The 16,852-nt window shown below is 47.9% G+C and overlaps 1 protein-coding gene across 3 annotated transcripts in view; it reads right to left on the bottom strand.

Moving 5' to 3' along the window:
- Positions 1–16,852, bottom strand: part of SERPINE2 (serpin family E member 2) — a 61,708-nt gene that overhangs the window by 15,382 nt on the left and 29,474 nt on the right. For all 3 annotated transcript variants that reach the window (XM_060623899.3, XM_060623898.3, XM_078450843.2), the window contains exons 2-4: positions 9,966–10,246; positions 6,960–7,187; positions 1,147–1,344 (exon numbers count right to left, since the gene is read on the bottom strand). In XM_060623899.3, the coding sequence (XP_060479882.1) occupies positions 1,147–1,344; positions 6,960–7,187; positions 9,966–10,224 (685 nt within the window). In that variant the 5' untranslated portion in view covers positions 10,225–10,246. The remainder of the gene's footprint in view (positions 1–1,146; positions 1,345–6,959; positions 7,188–9,965; positions 10,247–16,852) is intronic.

Genomic DNA, 16,852 nt, shown 5'->3' with positions numbered 1-16,852 from the left:
TTTAAATTGGCTCACAAACGCTTCAATGAAACCAGGCTTAGAAAACAATCACCAGGCTTCATTTATCAGTGCTGCAGCAATGACAGCAAGGCTCGGTCATTGTTGTCCTGACTGTAAAACTGATACAGGCTTGGGCGCCTGGGTGGCTCAGTCGGTGGAGCCTCTGACTTCGGCTCAGGTCGGGATCTCGCCGCTTGCGGGTTCGAGCCCCGCACCGGGCTCTGTGCTGACAGCTCGGAGCCTGGAGCCCGCTTCGGATTCTGTGTCTCCCTCTCTCTCTCTCTCCCCCTCCCCCACTCACGTGCGCTCTCTCTCTCTCTCTCTCTCTCTCTCCAAAATAAACAAACATTAAAAAAAAAAATTAAAACTGATACAGGCTTGTTTTAAAAAGTTTCAAATTCAAATAAAGAAAAATAATCACTTGAACTACTACCACTGTTGACATTTTATTGAACATCCTGCAAGACATGTCTCTACAGATGGATGGGTCTATAGAGAGCATTTTACGTAAATGTGATGAATCAACATCTGTTGTGCTAGAACTTGTTTTCTAAAATCAGCAACATATTGTATCATCTTTCCACTTCTGTAAAGCTGTTTATCATGTACGTTCCACTATATGTACATATCTGGCTTTTATTTATTTGCTGAGGTGAGATTATCTTCAGAGTAGAAGTTCCTCAATGCAACATGGTCTTCTAGGAAGTCCCCCGCCCCACATCTCTTTCTGCCCACAGTGACCAGGGCACCCATGTCTTCCCCCCCCCCCCATCACCCCCCGCCATGAGAGCCACCACTGGGCTTTGTCAATCTTTGCAATTTTTGCTAATCGGGTAAGTGGAAAAGAAATCTAATTTTTACTTGTATTTCTAATTTGGTAACGTAAGATGGTGATGACTTCGTAACGTTTTCATGCGCTTTATGCCTCTTCCCATCTCGTATTTTGTGACCTGTCCTCTGAACGTTCAACCTAAGAGCCTGTATATTATATATTCATTCATAACCCTTGTAAATAATACAAAACCTTACCAGGAACTTTAAAAACATCCTGCCCTCCTCTCTCCCACCCTTTTAGAAAAATAAAAGTCAGATTTGCTCTCGGACTAAGTGAAAGCACTCTCAGGGCCCTGCCAAGCATACACTTACCGCATCGGAACACGGAGAGCTGGGCCAACATGGGCACTTGGTAGGACTTCCCATCAGCTGTCACAAACGTGCGTTTCTTTGTGTTCTCAGGTTGGAACCTCGATTTCCACAAACCCTTAAAATACACGGCATTGACCAGGACCAGTCTGGTGAGCGCACCATCGATGAGATTTGGGGAGAGCAGATTGTCGATCATACCTGAGAAGTCATGGAACAAGCAAGGGAAAAATTCAGGATTGGCAGTCTATTTGAGGGCAAAAGGCAGTGTGGGATCACAGACAGTGAAAAATCAAAGGAATTTTTAAAAGACTTTAAAAAGGAACTATTTACAACACCCTTTTTGTACCTTCTCATGTTCTTCTCGCTAAAAATGAAAGCTGAACAGTTAAGGCTAAAATCAGAGAATCCATAAAGACTTTCAATATCCTTTATTTGGAGGTTACCAGACTTTTCCTTAAGAAATTCTTTTATAACGAATTCCCCATGAGCCACACGGTTTAGAAAATTTTACTCACCTAAATGATTAATTAACGATGAATTTCTCTCTGTTTGCTAATAACTGGCGTGAATGACTGCCAAGGAGGGTTTTCGATGGGCACAAGATAGGCACAAGATATGCAGTTGTTGTCTGAACCACTGGGTAGATTTAATGCCGGTCAAAAACCAACTCTTCGACCTGTGCGATCTTATTGAGGGTAAAGGCTGAATTTCTCCCTAAAGTTTTAGAAATGATGGGCATTTGGAATCCCCGATACCACAAGGCCTCACAGCTACTTTAAAGAAGGGCTGGAGGGGCGCCTGGGTGGCTCAGTCAGTTAAGCGTCTGACTTCGGCTCAGGTCGTGATCTCACAGTTCATGAGTCCGAACCCCAAGTTGGGCTCTGCGCTGACAGCACTGGAGCCTACTTGGAATTCTCTCCCTCTCTCTCTGCCCCTCCCCTGCTCACACTCTCTCAAAAATGAATAAATTTAAAAAAAGAAAAAAAGGGCTGGATCTAAAAATCAGTGTCTACATTTATGAGTTACGGACTGAACTAGGTGTAATATTACAGAGAAGCAAGGACATAGCGTCTGTTCTAGAAGGCCTCACAGTCTTGAGGGAAAATTCACTCCACAAAATGTAGAAGACCATCCGTCTTGATTGTGTTAGGAGTGAAGGCGCAGACGACCGTTCTAGTTTCAGAACATTCTTTGAGGCCACGAGGATCCTTCCTGAGTGCTATCTGTACTTGATGGTTTGGGTTTTTGTTAACGTACCTTTTGCTCCGTCTCTGAAGATCCAGCTGTGTGTTTACGAGGGGTCACTGATACCCAAAGTGATGAAAAATTAGTTCAGAAATTCACTGTAGCTTTTGGCCTTAGCATATTTAAAAAATACATGGTGCCGTAATGTAAATGCTAGTTGTAATTCTTTAAATGGTGAGAGTAAAATCAATAGTTTCTGAAGAAGCAAGAAGGTCTAATTCAGCAGAGAGAGCTTTAAGTCTGTCTGTCTATCTATCTATTTACTGGGGGGAGGGGAGAGAGTGAGGGAGACAGAAGATCCAAAGCAGGCTCTGTGCCAACAGTAGAGAGCCCAATGAGGGGCTCGAACTCACGAACCACGAGATCACGACCTGAGCCAGAGTCGAATGCTTAACCAACGGAGCCACCCGGGTGTCCCGAGAGCTTTAAGTCCTTTTAGATGATGTTCAAGAAGATGCGGATGTGCAATAAACGAATGTTTGGATAAGTCGTGGTAAAGACGCGCACCCAGAGGTTTCCCAGAGCCCAGAGGGCTCCGTAAGTTTCATCACGACTCCTTTCTTACACAAGGGGGCACCAACGCTAAGTCAGGACCTGAAGGAAGATACACAGGCCATGAACGGCCATCATTCGACGCAAGGGTGGCCTCCGTCTTGTGGGAAGGAAGTTAGAGCTCTGTGCTTCAGCCACTGCAAGCACCTTAGAGCTCCTGGCAGTGAGGGCTGTGTCTTGCCTTTGCTGGGAACATCACCCAGTCCAACCCCTTTGTGCCTTTAAGACACAGCTCCCTCTCTACCTGTAATAAATGTCCTCTGACCCTCCTCCCCGACTCCCAGGAGTTTCCATAAAGCTCAACACTCGCTGCTGCCATACCCGAGGTATTTGGTGCCGGCCAAATTTAACGTGTCTCTCTCCCCGAGCTGAACCACCGAGTGCGCCAGAGCAAGGACCCTGTCGTTCACTTTTGAAACATCAAGCCTGGCTCAGGGCACCCGGGTGGCTCAGTCGGTGGACAATCAGACCCTGGCTCAGGTCACGATCTCGCAGTCTGTGGGTTCAGGCCCTGCGTCGGGCTCTGCACTGACGATACAGAGCCTGCTTGGGATTCTCTCGCTCCCTGCCCCTCTCCCACTTGCACGTGCTCTCTCTCACTCTCGAAACAACAAATAAATGTTGTTAAAAGAATCGAGCCTAGCTCTGTGTTCGGCACACGATCAGTGCTCAATACGTGTCTAAAGAAGTCCCCTCAGCCCTTTTTGTGGTCATTATGGTAAATAAAGCCTCTGATTGCCACCTGTAGGACTAAGATACAATACGGGGGCATGAAGAAATATTAAGCAACGATAAAAAGGTAAGGAACGCATGGTTAGAAGGAGGCCCACGAGGGGCTTGCCATCGCTAACTGCACACGGTGAACGTGCATCACCCGGCCACCCACCCATGCGCCTACTCGGCCACACAGCCACCCACCTACCCACCCCCCCATCCGTCGATGCACCACCCCTCCATCCGCTCCTGGATGCCCACCTGCCACGTGCCAAGTGCTCTTCTAGGTAAGAAAACAAACAAAAATGAGCTCCGCCTTCAAAAAGCTACGGAGAAGAGAGAGGTGGATGGAGGCTGGCAGAAATGGCTCGGAAAAGTGTACGCAACAGGAAGAAACACCTCGAAGTAGAAGTGAGGCCATATGAGAGGGGGATCGGATCCGGTCAGCGAGGTTAGGCACGGGTTCCTTGAAGAAGCTGACCTAGTGATAGCTATAGAAACAGCTTACGCTTGTTGAACGTTTGTTAAGTGCGAGGCACTCGGCTAAATGCTTTGTGCGTATTACTTACGTTCCCACAAAAACCTTAGTGTCGATGTAACTGTTTTAGTAGATATCACCGTCGTATCTCCATTTTACAGATGAGGACTCTGAGGCACAGGGAGGTTAAGTAGCTTGCCCAAGGTTGCACAGCTAGTAAGTGGCAGAACTGACATTCAAACTCGGCGCCTTGCTTTTAACTATCATGCCGTGCACGTGACAAGTGTGAAAATGGACAGGCGTTAACAAGGGACAGGCGGGGAGCACAGTATCCCAGGTGGCCGGATGCAGCGGTGGGGGCTGTGACAGGAGAGAGCACGGTGAGCTGGGGGCTGGACGGGAAGGAAGCGTGCATGGCTGGAGCACAGAGCCTGTGGAAGAGAGGCTGGAGAGGTGGGCAGGGCGGCCCTGGCGGGGTCAGCACCCTATCACAGCGGAAAGAACCTTCCCGTCTGGCTCTCCCACTCCACAGGGGTAGGAATCGTCACCTCTATGGGACGGACTGGGCAGTCTTCCGCACATGGAATGTTCGATCTCCAGGATTCTGAGTTCTCCCAGGTAGGTAAGTGCCTCTCAGTGAGGCAGATCACCCCAGGGGCCATTTGGAAATTTGTAGGAGAGTTTTCAGTGGACTGACACGTGGCCCGAGAGGTTACTTGCCCTGCAATGTTCAAAACAGTCCCACACGCTGAAGAAATGTCCTGCTTCCCGTATAGCTTTCAGACGCCCCACTGGATAGCCACACTGGCAAGAAACTGGCTTACCATCATCTGGGCCCAGAACCTCACTCTTCTTCCCCTGTAAACACAAAGTTATCTGTTTCGTGGCACATTTTTAACGTGCACCGAATTTTCCGGGTAGGTGACTACGGTGCAAAGCAAAGCGAGTGGAAGCTGTTCTTGTTTTGTTCTGAAATTTACCAAGAGTGCCGCCCCGTTTTAGGAAAGAACTCGCTTCGGAAACACAGGAGGGCAGCTCGTGGTTTTCACATCACCAGCACCCCACGCCTGTCTCTGCCTGTTTTCGTAGCCGTCCATTCACAATCATTCTAAGAATACGACTGCTTCGCTATTATGTGCTCGGGTGTACTTGTACCCAAGGGCTCACCTGCTGAACCACATACATAAATGAGTTTTGTTTTTCCTTGTATTACAGTTTGGCATTGTATTAATTTTTAGAAGTGTCTGTGTACTTGTGCATAGGTTATACGAGCTACGAATCTCGCGGCAGGATGGTGAAGTGAAGAGTCAAAATCTTTGTTTACCAAGAGGTCGGCCAGGTTGAAAAAGCACTGCTGGGGCTCACCACGCCCCCCCCTCCCCAGAGGCAGTGAGCAACTGAGTCAACGTGTGTCCAAGGAGCTTGAACACTGTTAAGCAGCACGCTAATGTGCCTTCCCATGACCAGTCCAATTGGTAAAGAAGAAGGCTGGCAGGAGCCACTCACAGGCCACGGTCATCCAGCCACCTGGCTCTGAGTGCCAGCAACTTCCTGCCACTGTTCTTAGGCCTCTGGGCCCAGAAAGAACCACCAGACCCTTCACATTTGCAGGTGTCCTGATCGTTTTGCGGTTTTAGGAAGGGAGCCCGGATTGCACTGTCCAAGAGCCTCCTGAGAAGGAATGCTGTGGATTTATCAAAACCAGTTCTGGTTCCTCCACCCTCGGGGCACTCCCGGCCCATCTCTTTGCGAGTCTGTCCCACGCCCTCGGACATTCACGTATACAAGTCTGGTCATGGGTGGTGGAGGCAGACTGGGGGAGCATTCGTTTTAATGCAGAATGTTCGGCCCCTCCCTCGGAGATTCTGATACAGGAAGTGGGGGGTCCAGTGACCTGCATTCTAAACAAATGCCCTGGGTAATTCTGACGCAGGCACCCTAGGAACCACACGTTGGGAAACGGGACCCAAGAAGCCAGAGTTTCCTCACGTTCTGTCTTTGGGCCACAATGGAGTCGTTGGGACTACTGAGACTTTTCCGCTTCCACTCTTGCGACCTTAACTCTCCCTCCTATGAAAACCAGGTTCCCCAATCTAGATTTGCAGCCTTAATTTCCTGCTGATCTGGACCCATCTCTACTCCAGAACATTTCCACCTAGACCTCCAGTTTACAAATTAACAGGTTTAAAACACCCACGTTAGACATTTCCTCGGCTTAATGAGAGGAGAAATGCATGCAAACAAGCAATCATTATACAGCGTGGAAAGTGCTATAATGAAGGGGCTTAGAAAACGCAGACTCGTATGCCAATGGTAAGCAGAGACTAGGCACCGACTTCCTGGAGGCGACAGCAGCGAGAGAGAGAGAAGCAAGGGAAGCAAGGAGAGAGATCAGTCTCGAACCTCGCAGGGGGAGAGGGGCATTCCAGGCAAAGGGAACAACCGATGCGAAAGTGGGAAGGACTGAGCGACTGAACCTTCAGAACAGGCCAGGGCCTGCGGGCGAGGCCTCTGGAGAGGCGACGCAGAGGGGACAGAGGAGAGTCCGTGGGGCTGGACTCTGCTCTGTTGCCCCTGCCACAGGGAGAAAGACCCCAGAGGGTACCGTGAGTCGTGGCCCCAAGAAAGGGGAAGGAAGGTAGACGGAGTCAGGGCACCTCTTAAGAGAGAAAAGACAGACCAGCCGGCTGGGTCCAGGCGTTTCGCGATGGGAGGACCATGGGCCAGGCAGACACCAGTTAGAATCTTAGGAGCCCAACGCACGCTTTCACTCACAAAGTATAAAATGGCACCCAGTGGTTCCCAGGGAATTGAGGCCACTCACCCCTGGTTTCGTTTCTAACCCACACGTTGATGGAGTCACAGGCAGAGGCTGGATCTTCAAAGTCCACGTTCTGGACGTCGCACTGAAACACGTCCTTGTTCCTCGTAACGAAAGGCACTTCCATTTTAGAGCCGTTCTTCACAAACACTGCATTGGCCACCGTCACGATGTCTTTATTCTTCTTGGAGACGATGGCCTTGTTGATCTTCTTTAACACTTTACCGACTCCTGGAGGGGAAGTGGGAAGATGTAGCCACGTTTCCACAAGACTTTAGACAAGCTACGTTTTTGTTTAAGATCTCTTTCTTTGTATGGCAACCAACAACAGTACAGACAAGACAAGCCTCAGCAGCAAGAGACTACGTCTTTTGCTTTCTCAGTGGCCGTGTGTTAAGAAAAGGGGAAGGAGGGTAAAATTATTATTAGTGGTTCTTAAAAATCAGTGGTGCTTCCACCATCAAAACAGCGTATTTGAGGCATCTCAACACCTTCCCCACATACACTTGGTCCTCCTGGGAGACTTTTCTGGTGCCAGGTCAATAGGAAGACTGGCCAGTTCTTCTTTATGTAGCCATGGGGGAATAAATCCAAGGAATCTTCCACCATGGGGGAATAAATCCAAGGGATCTTACTAATTCATTCTCTTTTTCTTTCTTAACTATCTTTAGTGCTATTTCCTTTCCTGCCAAAGATTTAACAATGCGATCTCGTTTTTCTATTTTGGAAAAAAAAAATGAATAAAATAAGCATTAGAAAGACTATAAAAAATTGTCATGTGCCACCATCCAAGAATAGTGTGATTTTTACTTGATATCAAGCTCAAAAAGCAAGGGGATTAATTTTGTGGCAATGTAAGCTTTATCTTACACGAGCCATTCATACAGGCTCCATTTGGTTTCAGAACATGGAAAAGAAGGAAGTAAATTATAAGGATGAAATGTGCGAGCTCTAGAGTGAGCTCAAATTACAGAGCCTTGGGTTCCTCGCTTGGGGTCCTTTCAAAATGACACTGTCCTAAAACAGCCTGCAGGGTCACGGTGACAGTGTCCTGGAGAGCTGATGTGTCACACGCTCAGAGGGTCTCTTCTCCAGATCCCTTACATAAGGGTAGGGGAAGTCTGCCATGGTGCACAAGGAGGCAACCCTCTGGCTCCTTGTTTGGCCTCTCATGACCCCACCCTGCGCGCTGTTCTGTGGGGCAGGCCCGGCGGGAGTGAGCAGGCCTACTTCATCGGTAAGGGAAGAGCAGAGGCCAAGTCCCAGAGCCTGTCCCTTCTGGCCACACTGTCTCCTGCACATGCCCCGATCTCCGGCCAGGAAAAGATGGGTGTAGATTTCACTCCACTGCCCCAAACCGTTCTGTCTCTGTCCTCACTAAGAGGACACCTGAGTTCTCAGGGGCTGAGCCCGAACTAGGGCCTGGAAAACCACTCAGGCTCCCCTGAAAGAGTTCGTCCTGCCACCGAAATCACGTTCTATAACACAACTAACTGCTAGTGATTTGGGAGAAGGAGAGGGTGGGGGAAGGACACCACCGGCAGGCAACATCGGCAAGAACTTGAGAAATATCGCTTAAAACGAATGTGGCTCAGCATTAACACAAACGACAAAAATCCAGTCGCTGCCTTGGAAGGGTACTGGCTGACAGGGTCTGGATGGCCCTGGTTAACGGCCATAAATTCAAGCAGGGATTCGCCACGAAGCTATAAATCACCAAGAGTTTGCTGAACTTCCAAGCAAGCGGCGGAACTGGGAGCGTTCCAAGTATTAAGCCCTGCCATGCTTCCAACAGGTGATCAGACTGCAGACTCATGCAAAATTGAAGGCCATGTAAATAGAGCAGGGTGTCCCAGCATTTGGTGCTGGCAGCTCGGAGGCTACATTGAACACAACAGCCAACTGAGGGCGGAGGGGGGCAGTGGGGGGGGGGGGGACGGGGACGGAGGGAGGCACGGAGCGCTTGACCCCTGACCCCAGCTTGCCTTCCTCTCCGAGTCTCAGGCGTCAATGCAGTCAAGAGTCCTAGAACTTTATGGCTGACAGGAGTGGAAGGACAGGGAAAGGGACGCTCCCTCGTTCTCCAAAATAGTAAGGAAGACTTCCACGTGCAAAGAGACTGGCTCGAGGTCATGGTGCACGGTGACCTAGAAGGGCTCCGGGGCCCCTTCTGCTCCCTCACACACAGCCCCCGCCCCAGAGGCTGGTGGAGGGTGGGCTCTGGGGGAGGATATGTGAACTGGAGCGACAAGGCCACAGGGCTGGGAGACAGAGACGCTTACGTCGATGTGGGTAATTCAAAGCAATTCAAACCTTTTCCATCGGGCTTTACTGACAAAAATTCCTTCCGTTTTTTTTTATTCTGAAATACTGACAGATTCAGAGGAAGTTGCAAAACAATGGACAGGGTGGTCCCACGGGCCTTTTCGATCAGTCTCCCCCAGTGGTAGCAGCCTGTGTGGCTGTGGCACAGCATCACGACCTGGAAACTGCCGTGGGTACAGCGCGCCCAGCCCATGCACACCACACGCGTTTTACGTTCCCGGCACCTGTGTGTGTGTGTGTGTCGCTCTGTGCATGGCTGTCACTCACTGAGATTCATGTGGTCACCAGCACAGTTAAGACCCAGAAAGGTGCCATCGCTACGAGGCTCCCCCGTGCTGCCCTCCACGGCCACAGCCACCCACTTCCCCAGCTCAAGGCACCGTGAGGTTTAGCCCAAGGCACCGTGGAGGTGGGGCAGGTGGGAAGCTTTCTTTTTAGAGATGAAGTACACTAGGGCACGGAGAGATCACGTGACTGACCCAAAGCCCCAGGGCTAGAGAAGAGACCAGAATACAGTTCCCCTAACTTCTAGCACTGCTAACATCCGTCCTTTAGAGGAGACAGCCCTAAGTCCCAGAACGGTACCAGCGAAACCCCTCCAGATGCACGACTCCCTCAAGGGCCACCGCCCCCCCCCACCCCCCCCCCACCCCCACCCCCCGCCACAGCCCGGAGTGCACGCACCGTTCACGCCGTATCTCATCACCGTGGTGAGCTGCTTCTTAGTCCTGCCGTCGGCTCCCAGCTGAAGCATCCCCAGGACGGACGCAATCCCATGGGGGGACACGACCACGTTGTCAAGAGGCCGGGATTTGATAATCTGATTGAAAACCTGGATTCCTGTGTCGGAGCCTAGTTCCTCCAGAGATAGGGGGTTGAACTGGGAGCACACAGAGGGCAAAGTCACTGTGGCCACAAGAAAGAAGGGAAAATGCCAGTTCATGGTTCCTTCCGGCAAGGACAACCTGAAAAATAAGATCAAAACGATATGTGACTTCCTAAGTGATCACTTTTGGGGGGACTACTTTGTATTCAACCAGGTAGGATTTATTACACTCCGTATAACTGAGTGCCCTGTTAATTTACCTGAAATACGAGAGTGTAGATGAAATCAGTTGCTGCTGTATTTTGTTAGGGGGAGGAGGGGCGGGGGGAGGGAGGGAGCCCCCATCTGGCAGGTTCCCAACCAGGTGCCAGACACCAATCGGACAACCACCCTTCATCCAACGGACGCAGTATTCAATCAAGAACTACCGCATGCCAGGCCCTTTTTGAAGCACTGGGCAAACAACTAGAAACGACAGACGAGACCCCGGCCTTCCTGGAGTTTCCTTTCCAGAGGGGAGACAGAAAAGAAACCAGTAGGCGGTAACTTCAGAGAGGGATCAGGGCCGTGGTGATAAAACACAGTGTGCACGCAAACGGAGGACAAGTTGGGGACAACAAGAGATGGGTCACGGAAGATACCTCAGCTGAGGGGACGCGTGTGAGGGGAGTCCTGAATGAGACAGAAGCATGCCCCACCCCCCACCAGCACATGGCCATGCAGGAGAGACTTCAGGGGGGACGTGAGGAGGAAGAGGGCCCACATCCCCAAAGGCCCATAGACCCTAGTATCTATGGCTCTTGGATTTCATTCTACGGTCACAAGAGGTGATGGGCATTGAGGAGGGCACCTGTTGGGATGAGCACCGGGTGTTATATGGAAACCAATTTGACAATAAATTTTATATTAAAAAAAAAAAAAGTCACAAGAAAGCACGGGAGGGTTTAAAAAAGGGAGTGAATCCCTTGGGTCACTATGATTACTTTATAACCTATGTCCTTGTTTTAATTTTTTAAATTTTTATTATTATTGTGTTGTTTTTTTTTTTTTTTACAATAAGCATGTTATTTTTTAAAGGATTGCTAATTAAAATAAATTTATGGGGCACCTGGGTAGCTCAGTGGGTTCAGTGTCCAACTCTTGATCTTGGCTTAGGTCATGATCTCACGGTTTGTAAGATCGAACCCCACGTCGGGCTCTGTGCTGACAGAGCCTGCTTGGGATTCTCTCTCTCCCTCTCTCTGTCCCTCCCCTGCTCACGTTCTCTCTCTCTCTCTCTCAAAATAAATAAACATTTAGAAATAAAAACAAATTTAAGTGACACCCTTAAATCTACAATAAGGCAGAACAATTGGTAAATATATCAATTGTGAGAATGGCACTGTTTACACAGATACTCTCAATTACAGCGATTTGTTGGAAATACGAGTTCTTCCTGGATTACCACTCACTGAGCTCCCTGTGGCTGTGACAAGTAAGAGGTAGGAAATTTACATGTGTTTATGGAAAAGCAAATACTTTCATTTTAAATGAGGACTTAACAGAGGAAGTCGGCCAAACAAAAGCAGAATTTGGGATGTGGCTAATTTGATTCCTGCCTTGGAGACCCAAGCTTGCCGAGAAGCCAGTTTGTCCTCCTGTCACGTGCATTTACGTGTGAGAGGTTGGGGATGTCTGCAGAGAACAAGAAAGAGAGGGGGGCCTTTTAGGAGATGGAGGCCTTGGAGTGGAGGGGAATAAGGTCTGTGTGCTCCTGACAGAGGGTCCCTGGAGCATTAGGCAGAGCTGGCATTGGGTGTTTCCTGGTCTTCCTTTGGACGCATCTGTCCTTGCTTCCCACTCCAGGACATAGTAGATGTTCAATAAATACATGTGGGGTTAAACCTGATGGCTTATATACTTTCTAGTTTTGCTAATTGTTTTTTATTGCATCAAAATAATGTCTACTGAATGTGCCTGCGACGGTGATCGTGTTTAGTCCTGAGCCTGTGAGCTCCGAACACTTTCCAAGGAGAGTGAAATTCACTGGGCTGGGGACAGGACTGCCATCAAAAGCAGACTTCGGCACCTGCACCCCCAAACCTCACCCAGGCCCACGAGGTGAACCACTAAGACCATCATTCGAGGGGATGTTGCAATTTTCTCATGTATTGTGAAACAATCATGTTTTTAAAAATTTAGAACACTTGAGAGTTTCTCCAGGGCTTAATTGTAAAATAATTGTGTTAAGACAGTCTGTCTAAATTCAAAACATGTAAGTGACCTACATACGCTCCTACTTGGGGCTTTCCTATGGCCAGCGTGGCCTATTTTGACTTTGGCACCTAGGACTGGCTCTAATGCCATGACAATCCCCTGAGTTTCTCTCAGCCTGTTGGACGCTGGAGAGCTTCCAAATGCTGACTACGGAGGCTTTACTCATTTCATCTAAAAATTAGACACTGTGTCCTCCTGTCCTCCCTCCCTGCCTTCTTTCTGGAAATAAATCTCCTCTTTATTTTTTTAATTGTTTTTTTAATTTTATTTTTGAGAGAGAGAGAGAGAGAGAGAGAGAGAAAGCAGGGGAGGGGCACAGAGAGAGGGAGACGCAGAATCTGAAGCAGGCTCCAGGCTCTGAGCTGTCAGCACAGAGCCTGACGTGGGGCTCGAACCCACAAACCACAAGATCGTGACCTGAGCCGAAGTCAGACGCTTAACCAACTGAGCCACCCAGGTGCCCCAAAAATCTCTTTGAAACTTAATATACCGCAAAGCCTTTACAAGTACACCATGATCTGTACACTCTTTGTCACAAATGGTCAAATCTCGTAACTGGCACCAACTTCATCAATCTCAATTGTTGACTCTTCCGTTATAGTATATTCTGACGTTACCTTCAGTATGCCTAATCTCTACTCCCCAAGCCTCCCAAAGAAATCCTCCTGGATTGGCAAAGGCTTGAATAAATATTTGAATCTGCACACTCATCAAGGACCTCAAATTGCTTTTGCCTCTGGTAGCTTAAAGTTGATTCACCAGCATATTACAAATTATGTAGACGGCTGTAAAACAGGTAGAAAGGATCAGTAAGAGAGAAAAATATTTAACAGCTCCAATGCCTTGGAGTCAGCAAGGATAGTCTCCCAAATAAATAGCCATCTTATTTGGCAGAATTTTGCTTGGTTATGACTTTCTGCTAGAAGAAGAGCTTCATTATGAAGTGGGGGACGGCTGCCATGAGTGTTTTTCTTGGGTTTCTGGGATCTGAGGCGTTTTTGAGAGATGTCTATGTGCGGTTTCATAACAGTGTCCTGGGACAGTGTCAGAGCTGTGCAGGCCTTGGAATAAGAGCTATTTTTGATTGATGTTCTGGGCATAACTTCTTCTTGGCCTCAGTTTCTGAGGCTAAATGCTCCCTCGTTTAAGCTCACCTGGCTTACGTACACGTCTGAGACTGAGTGTTCACTCCTCTCCAAAGTTCAGTAGCCAGGAGAGGAGGTGCTGACCCATAAATCACTTTGGCTTATAAAATTCTTAGCTGATAGAGATTCATGTCCAAATAGACCATCTTTTACATGAACTAACCGCTGAACTTAATCAGGCTGTAAAATGCTTACTCTCTATGACAAGCAGCGTCTCCTTATGGAAAGAACACAGTAACCTCCTGTTTATTTGTAAGAGAAATTACACTGGAAGCTTTCAAGTAAGGGAGAAAGAATAAAGCTGCTGCCCAAATGTATTACATAGCATCGGTATGGAAGGTCAGAAATCTGTTTAAATGTTCCCATTTCTTGAGTACTCTTTTCATAACACTAAAAACAAAACAACACAACACAACAAAAAACCAAGAGTCTGGTTTAGGCCATCTTTAGAGGGAGATCATAAACCTATAAATAAAGCCAACAGCCCAGCCATATCATTTCAAATGTGGGCTTCTCTTTTCCCACCTACTTCTAGTTTGTCTTACTCCAAATCTTTCCTTTCCAGGGTCAGGGATGTTTTGAAAGTACAGTAAAACCGTGGATAGTGAATAACTGGTTCTGCGAGAGTTCCACAAGACGAGCAAACATTTCTAATAAATTGTAACTTGATAAACGAGCCACGTCTCGCAATCCGAGTAGTACCTGATGCTGAATGTCACGTGAGCACAGCTGAGCCAATGGTTCGCGAAATTTGCTTTGATATACGCGTGCCTTGGATTACAGGCATGTATCTGGAATGAATTATGGTCGCAAACCAAGGTTTTACTGCAATTGGGTACTGCTTTGAGCTTTAAGTGAGACCGAGCCAAGTAAATAATAAGCTGGTTTTGCAAATGCCGGACTCATTGTGCATCCGTACATGCAGCAAGGTCTCCCCGAGTAGGGGTGGACATCAGAGAAACCAACCGTCCACAGACGCCGTGGCTTCGACCATCACGTCCACACTGGCGATGCTCATATCTGCACCTCGATTCCCCAACCCCCTGCACAGTGTCAGTGCCATATTCTCATCTATTTGCTGCCTATGTTCACCTGACTGTTCAGAACATTATCTTGGCCTGAAAAATCCTCTGTAGGCGGATTATGGAGAAGCCACTGGGCGGTGAAGTCCACCAGCTTTCCTCTTAAAGGTCTTGGCCTTGGCCTTGCCCATGCTCATGTCTTTCTTCTCTTCCTTGCTCTCCACCTGGTGACAGCCATTGCCCCCCACCCCCAACTCCTTCCGTGGCCTGTGGGAGGCTTCCCCTGATTGCCCCAGATGGGTCTGTTCTCCCCCTTCTCTGAATTTCCACAGGATTTCCTATCTGCACCTTTCATTTTGTTTTCCAAGTAGGCCCCCCACCCCCCACGAGACCGGAAGCTCACAGAAAGCAGGGCCACGGGCCTGCATGTCCGCAGGGTCTCACGTGGGGCCTTCCCGGCGGTAGTCACTAAGTCAAAGGTTGACTCGTGGGACTAACCCAGCTGTTCCAGTGTTTGGTGCGGAATAAAAGGCATTTTGAAAGTATTTTAAGCAACTGTGAGTTAGAAGGTATCACCTACAATCTAGATTTAGAGCTGTTCTCAGGAAAAAGGAAAATGAATAGGACCCTGGGCCCTCATTCCCATGGCGAGCATCTGGCCTACGTAGTGACCACCTCTACGGCCTGGGTGTCGGTTTCCTACGTGCCCAGCTGCATAGTCTACTGGTTCCCACTGGTCACTACCTCTTACATCACTTCTCCAGGCTGTAAAAAGCGCTTGTAGCCAGACCCCTGCAGTGAATGAGTGCTCCCTGATTAAGCAATGGCAGATTCACTCAGCCGGTCACAGAACACGAAGCTTATTTTCAACCTAACGGGTTTTTTTTGTTTTTTTGTTTTTTTGTTTGTTTTACAAAATAAAACCTACCTTACATATAATACCTGAGCAAAAGATAAATAAAATAGTATCTGTCAGCTCAAATGATAAATCATATGAGATCTGTCAGCTCTATTTAGCGTAACAAATAAGATGTATACAAACAGTTTCGGGGGAAAACGCTAGAAGACTCTTCTGGCTCCCATTCTTAGCCAGAGGATTCACATCTGTTTTAGGAGGCCCCAGGAGTATCTAATAAACGGCAAGCATTCCATCCCTTCTCATTCTCTAAAATATGTTTCAAGTGATATATTTTTGTAACAGGTAAGGATCAAAATCTTCAGGTCATGAAAGATTTCAAATATATGAAAAATAATGTAAATCCCTAGTACCCAACACCCAGAGAAAATGGTGATCAACTCATGGCTTATTTTATTTCTTCTAAAATCGACAACTGTTTTGAAGCCAATTCTGGACATCATCGTATTCAAAATACCTTCAACATATACTCCAGACCTAAGGAATATATGTGTATATATACACAGTACCATTGTCCCACTCAAAAATTAGTGACGATTATGTTAATATCTAGCCAGTGTTCAATTTTTTTTTATAGTTTATTTGAATCGGGATCTAAATAAACTCCACACATTACAACAGGTTGACAGATCTCTTGCCTTTTAAAAAAATCTTGGGGCGCCTGGGTGGCTCGGTCGGTTGGGCGTCCGACTTCGGCTCAGGTCATGATCTCACGGTCCGTGAGTTCGAGCCCCGCGTCAGGCTCTGTGCTGACCGCTCAGAGCCTGGAGCCTGTTTCAGATTCTGTGTCTCCCTCTCTCTCTGCCCCTCCCCTGTTCATGCTCTGTCTCTCTCTGTCTCAAAAATAAATAAACGTTAAAAAAAAAAATTTTTAAAAATCTTAACCCCAGTTGCCTTATTTTTAACTTTTTCCTCTGAACTTTTTTTGTTGAAGAAACCGGGGGTCTTTGGTAGAGTCTCCCCACAGTCTCGATTTTGCTAACGGCATTCGTGTGACGCTGCTTAACAGGTTCCTCTGTCTTCTGTACTTCCTGTAAGTTTTGTAGTTAGACCTAGAGCAGGGGTCTGCAAACTCCTGCGCCTGAGCTGGCCACACGTTTTGTCTAGGGCTGCACTGAGCTCCTGCAGCAAGTTGAAAAGAGTTGCCCAGTCGCAACACGGACTGTTTGGCCAGCAAAGCCAGAAACATCTACCTGGCCCTTTACAGAAGGTTTGCCACTTCTACTCTAGAGGCTGATCAGTTTTTGTTTTTGTTTTTGTTTTTTTTTGCAAGAATGTCGCACAGGGGTGTTGTAAGCAGGAGGAGAAAGTGGCCACATGGCTCTTTTTTGTGAGGTTAGAAGCTGCTGGTGATCATCGTCTAAGTGCATTGTTTCATTAGGGGTTGCCAAATGATGCTATTGTAG

Source organism: Panthera onca, chromosome C1 (assembly GCF_046562875.1).
Source record: "Panthera onca isolate mPanOnc1 chromosome C1, mPanOnc1 haplotype 2, whole genome shotgun sequence".
Taxonomy (NCBI): Eukaryota; Metazoa; Chordata; class Mammalia; order Carnivora; family Felidae; genus Panthera; species Panthera onca.
The sequence above is the reverse complement of the archived record's forward strand: the minus strand, read 5'-3'. Positions and strand labels throughout refer to the sequence as shown.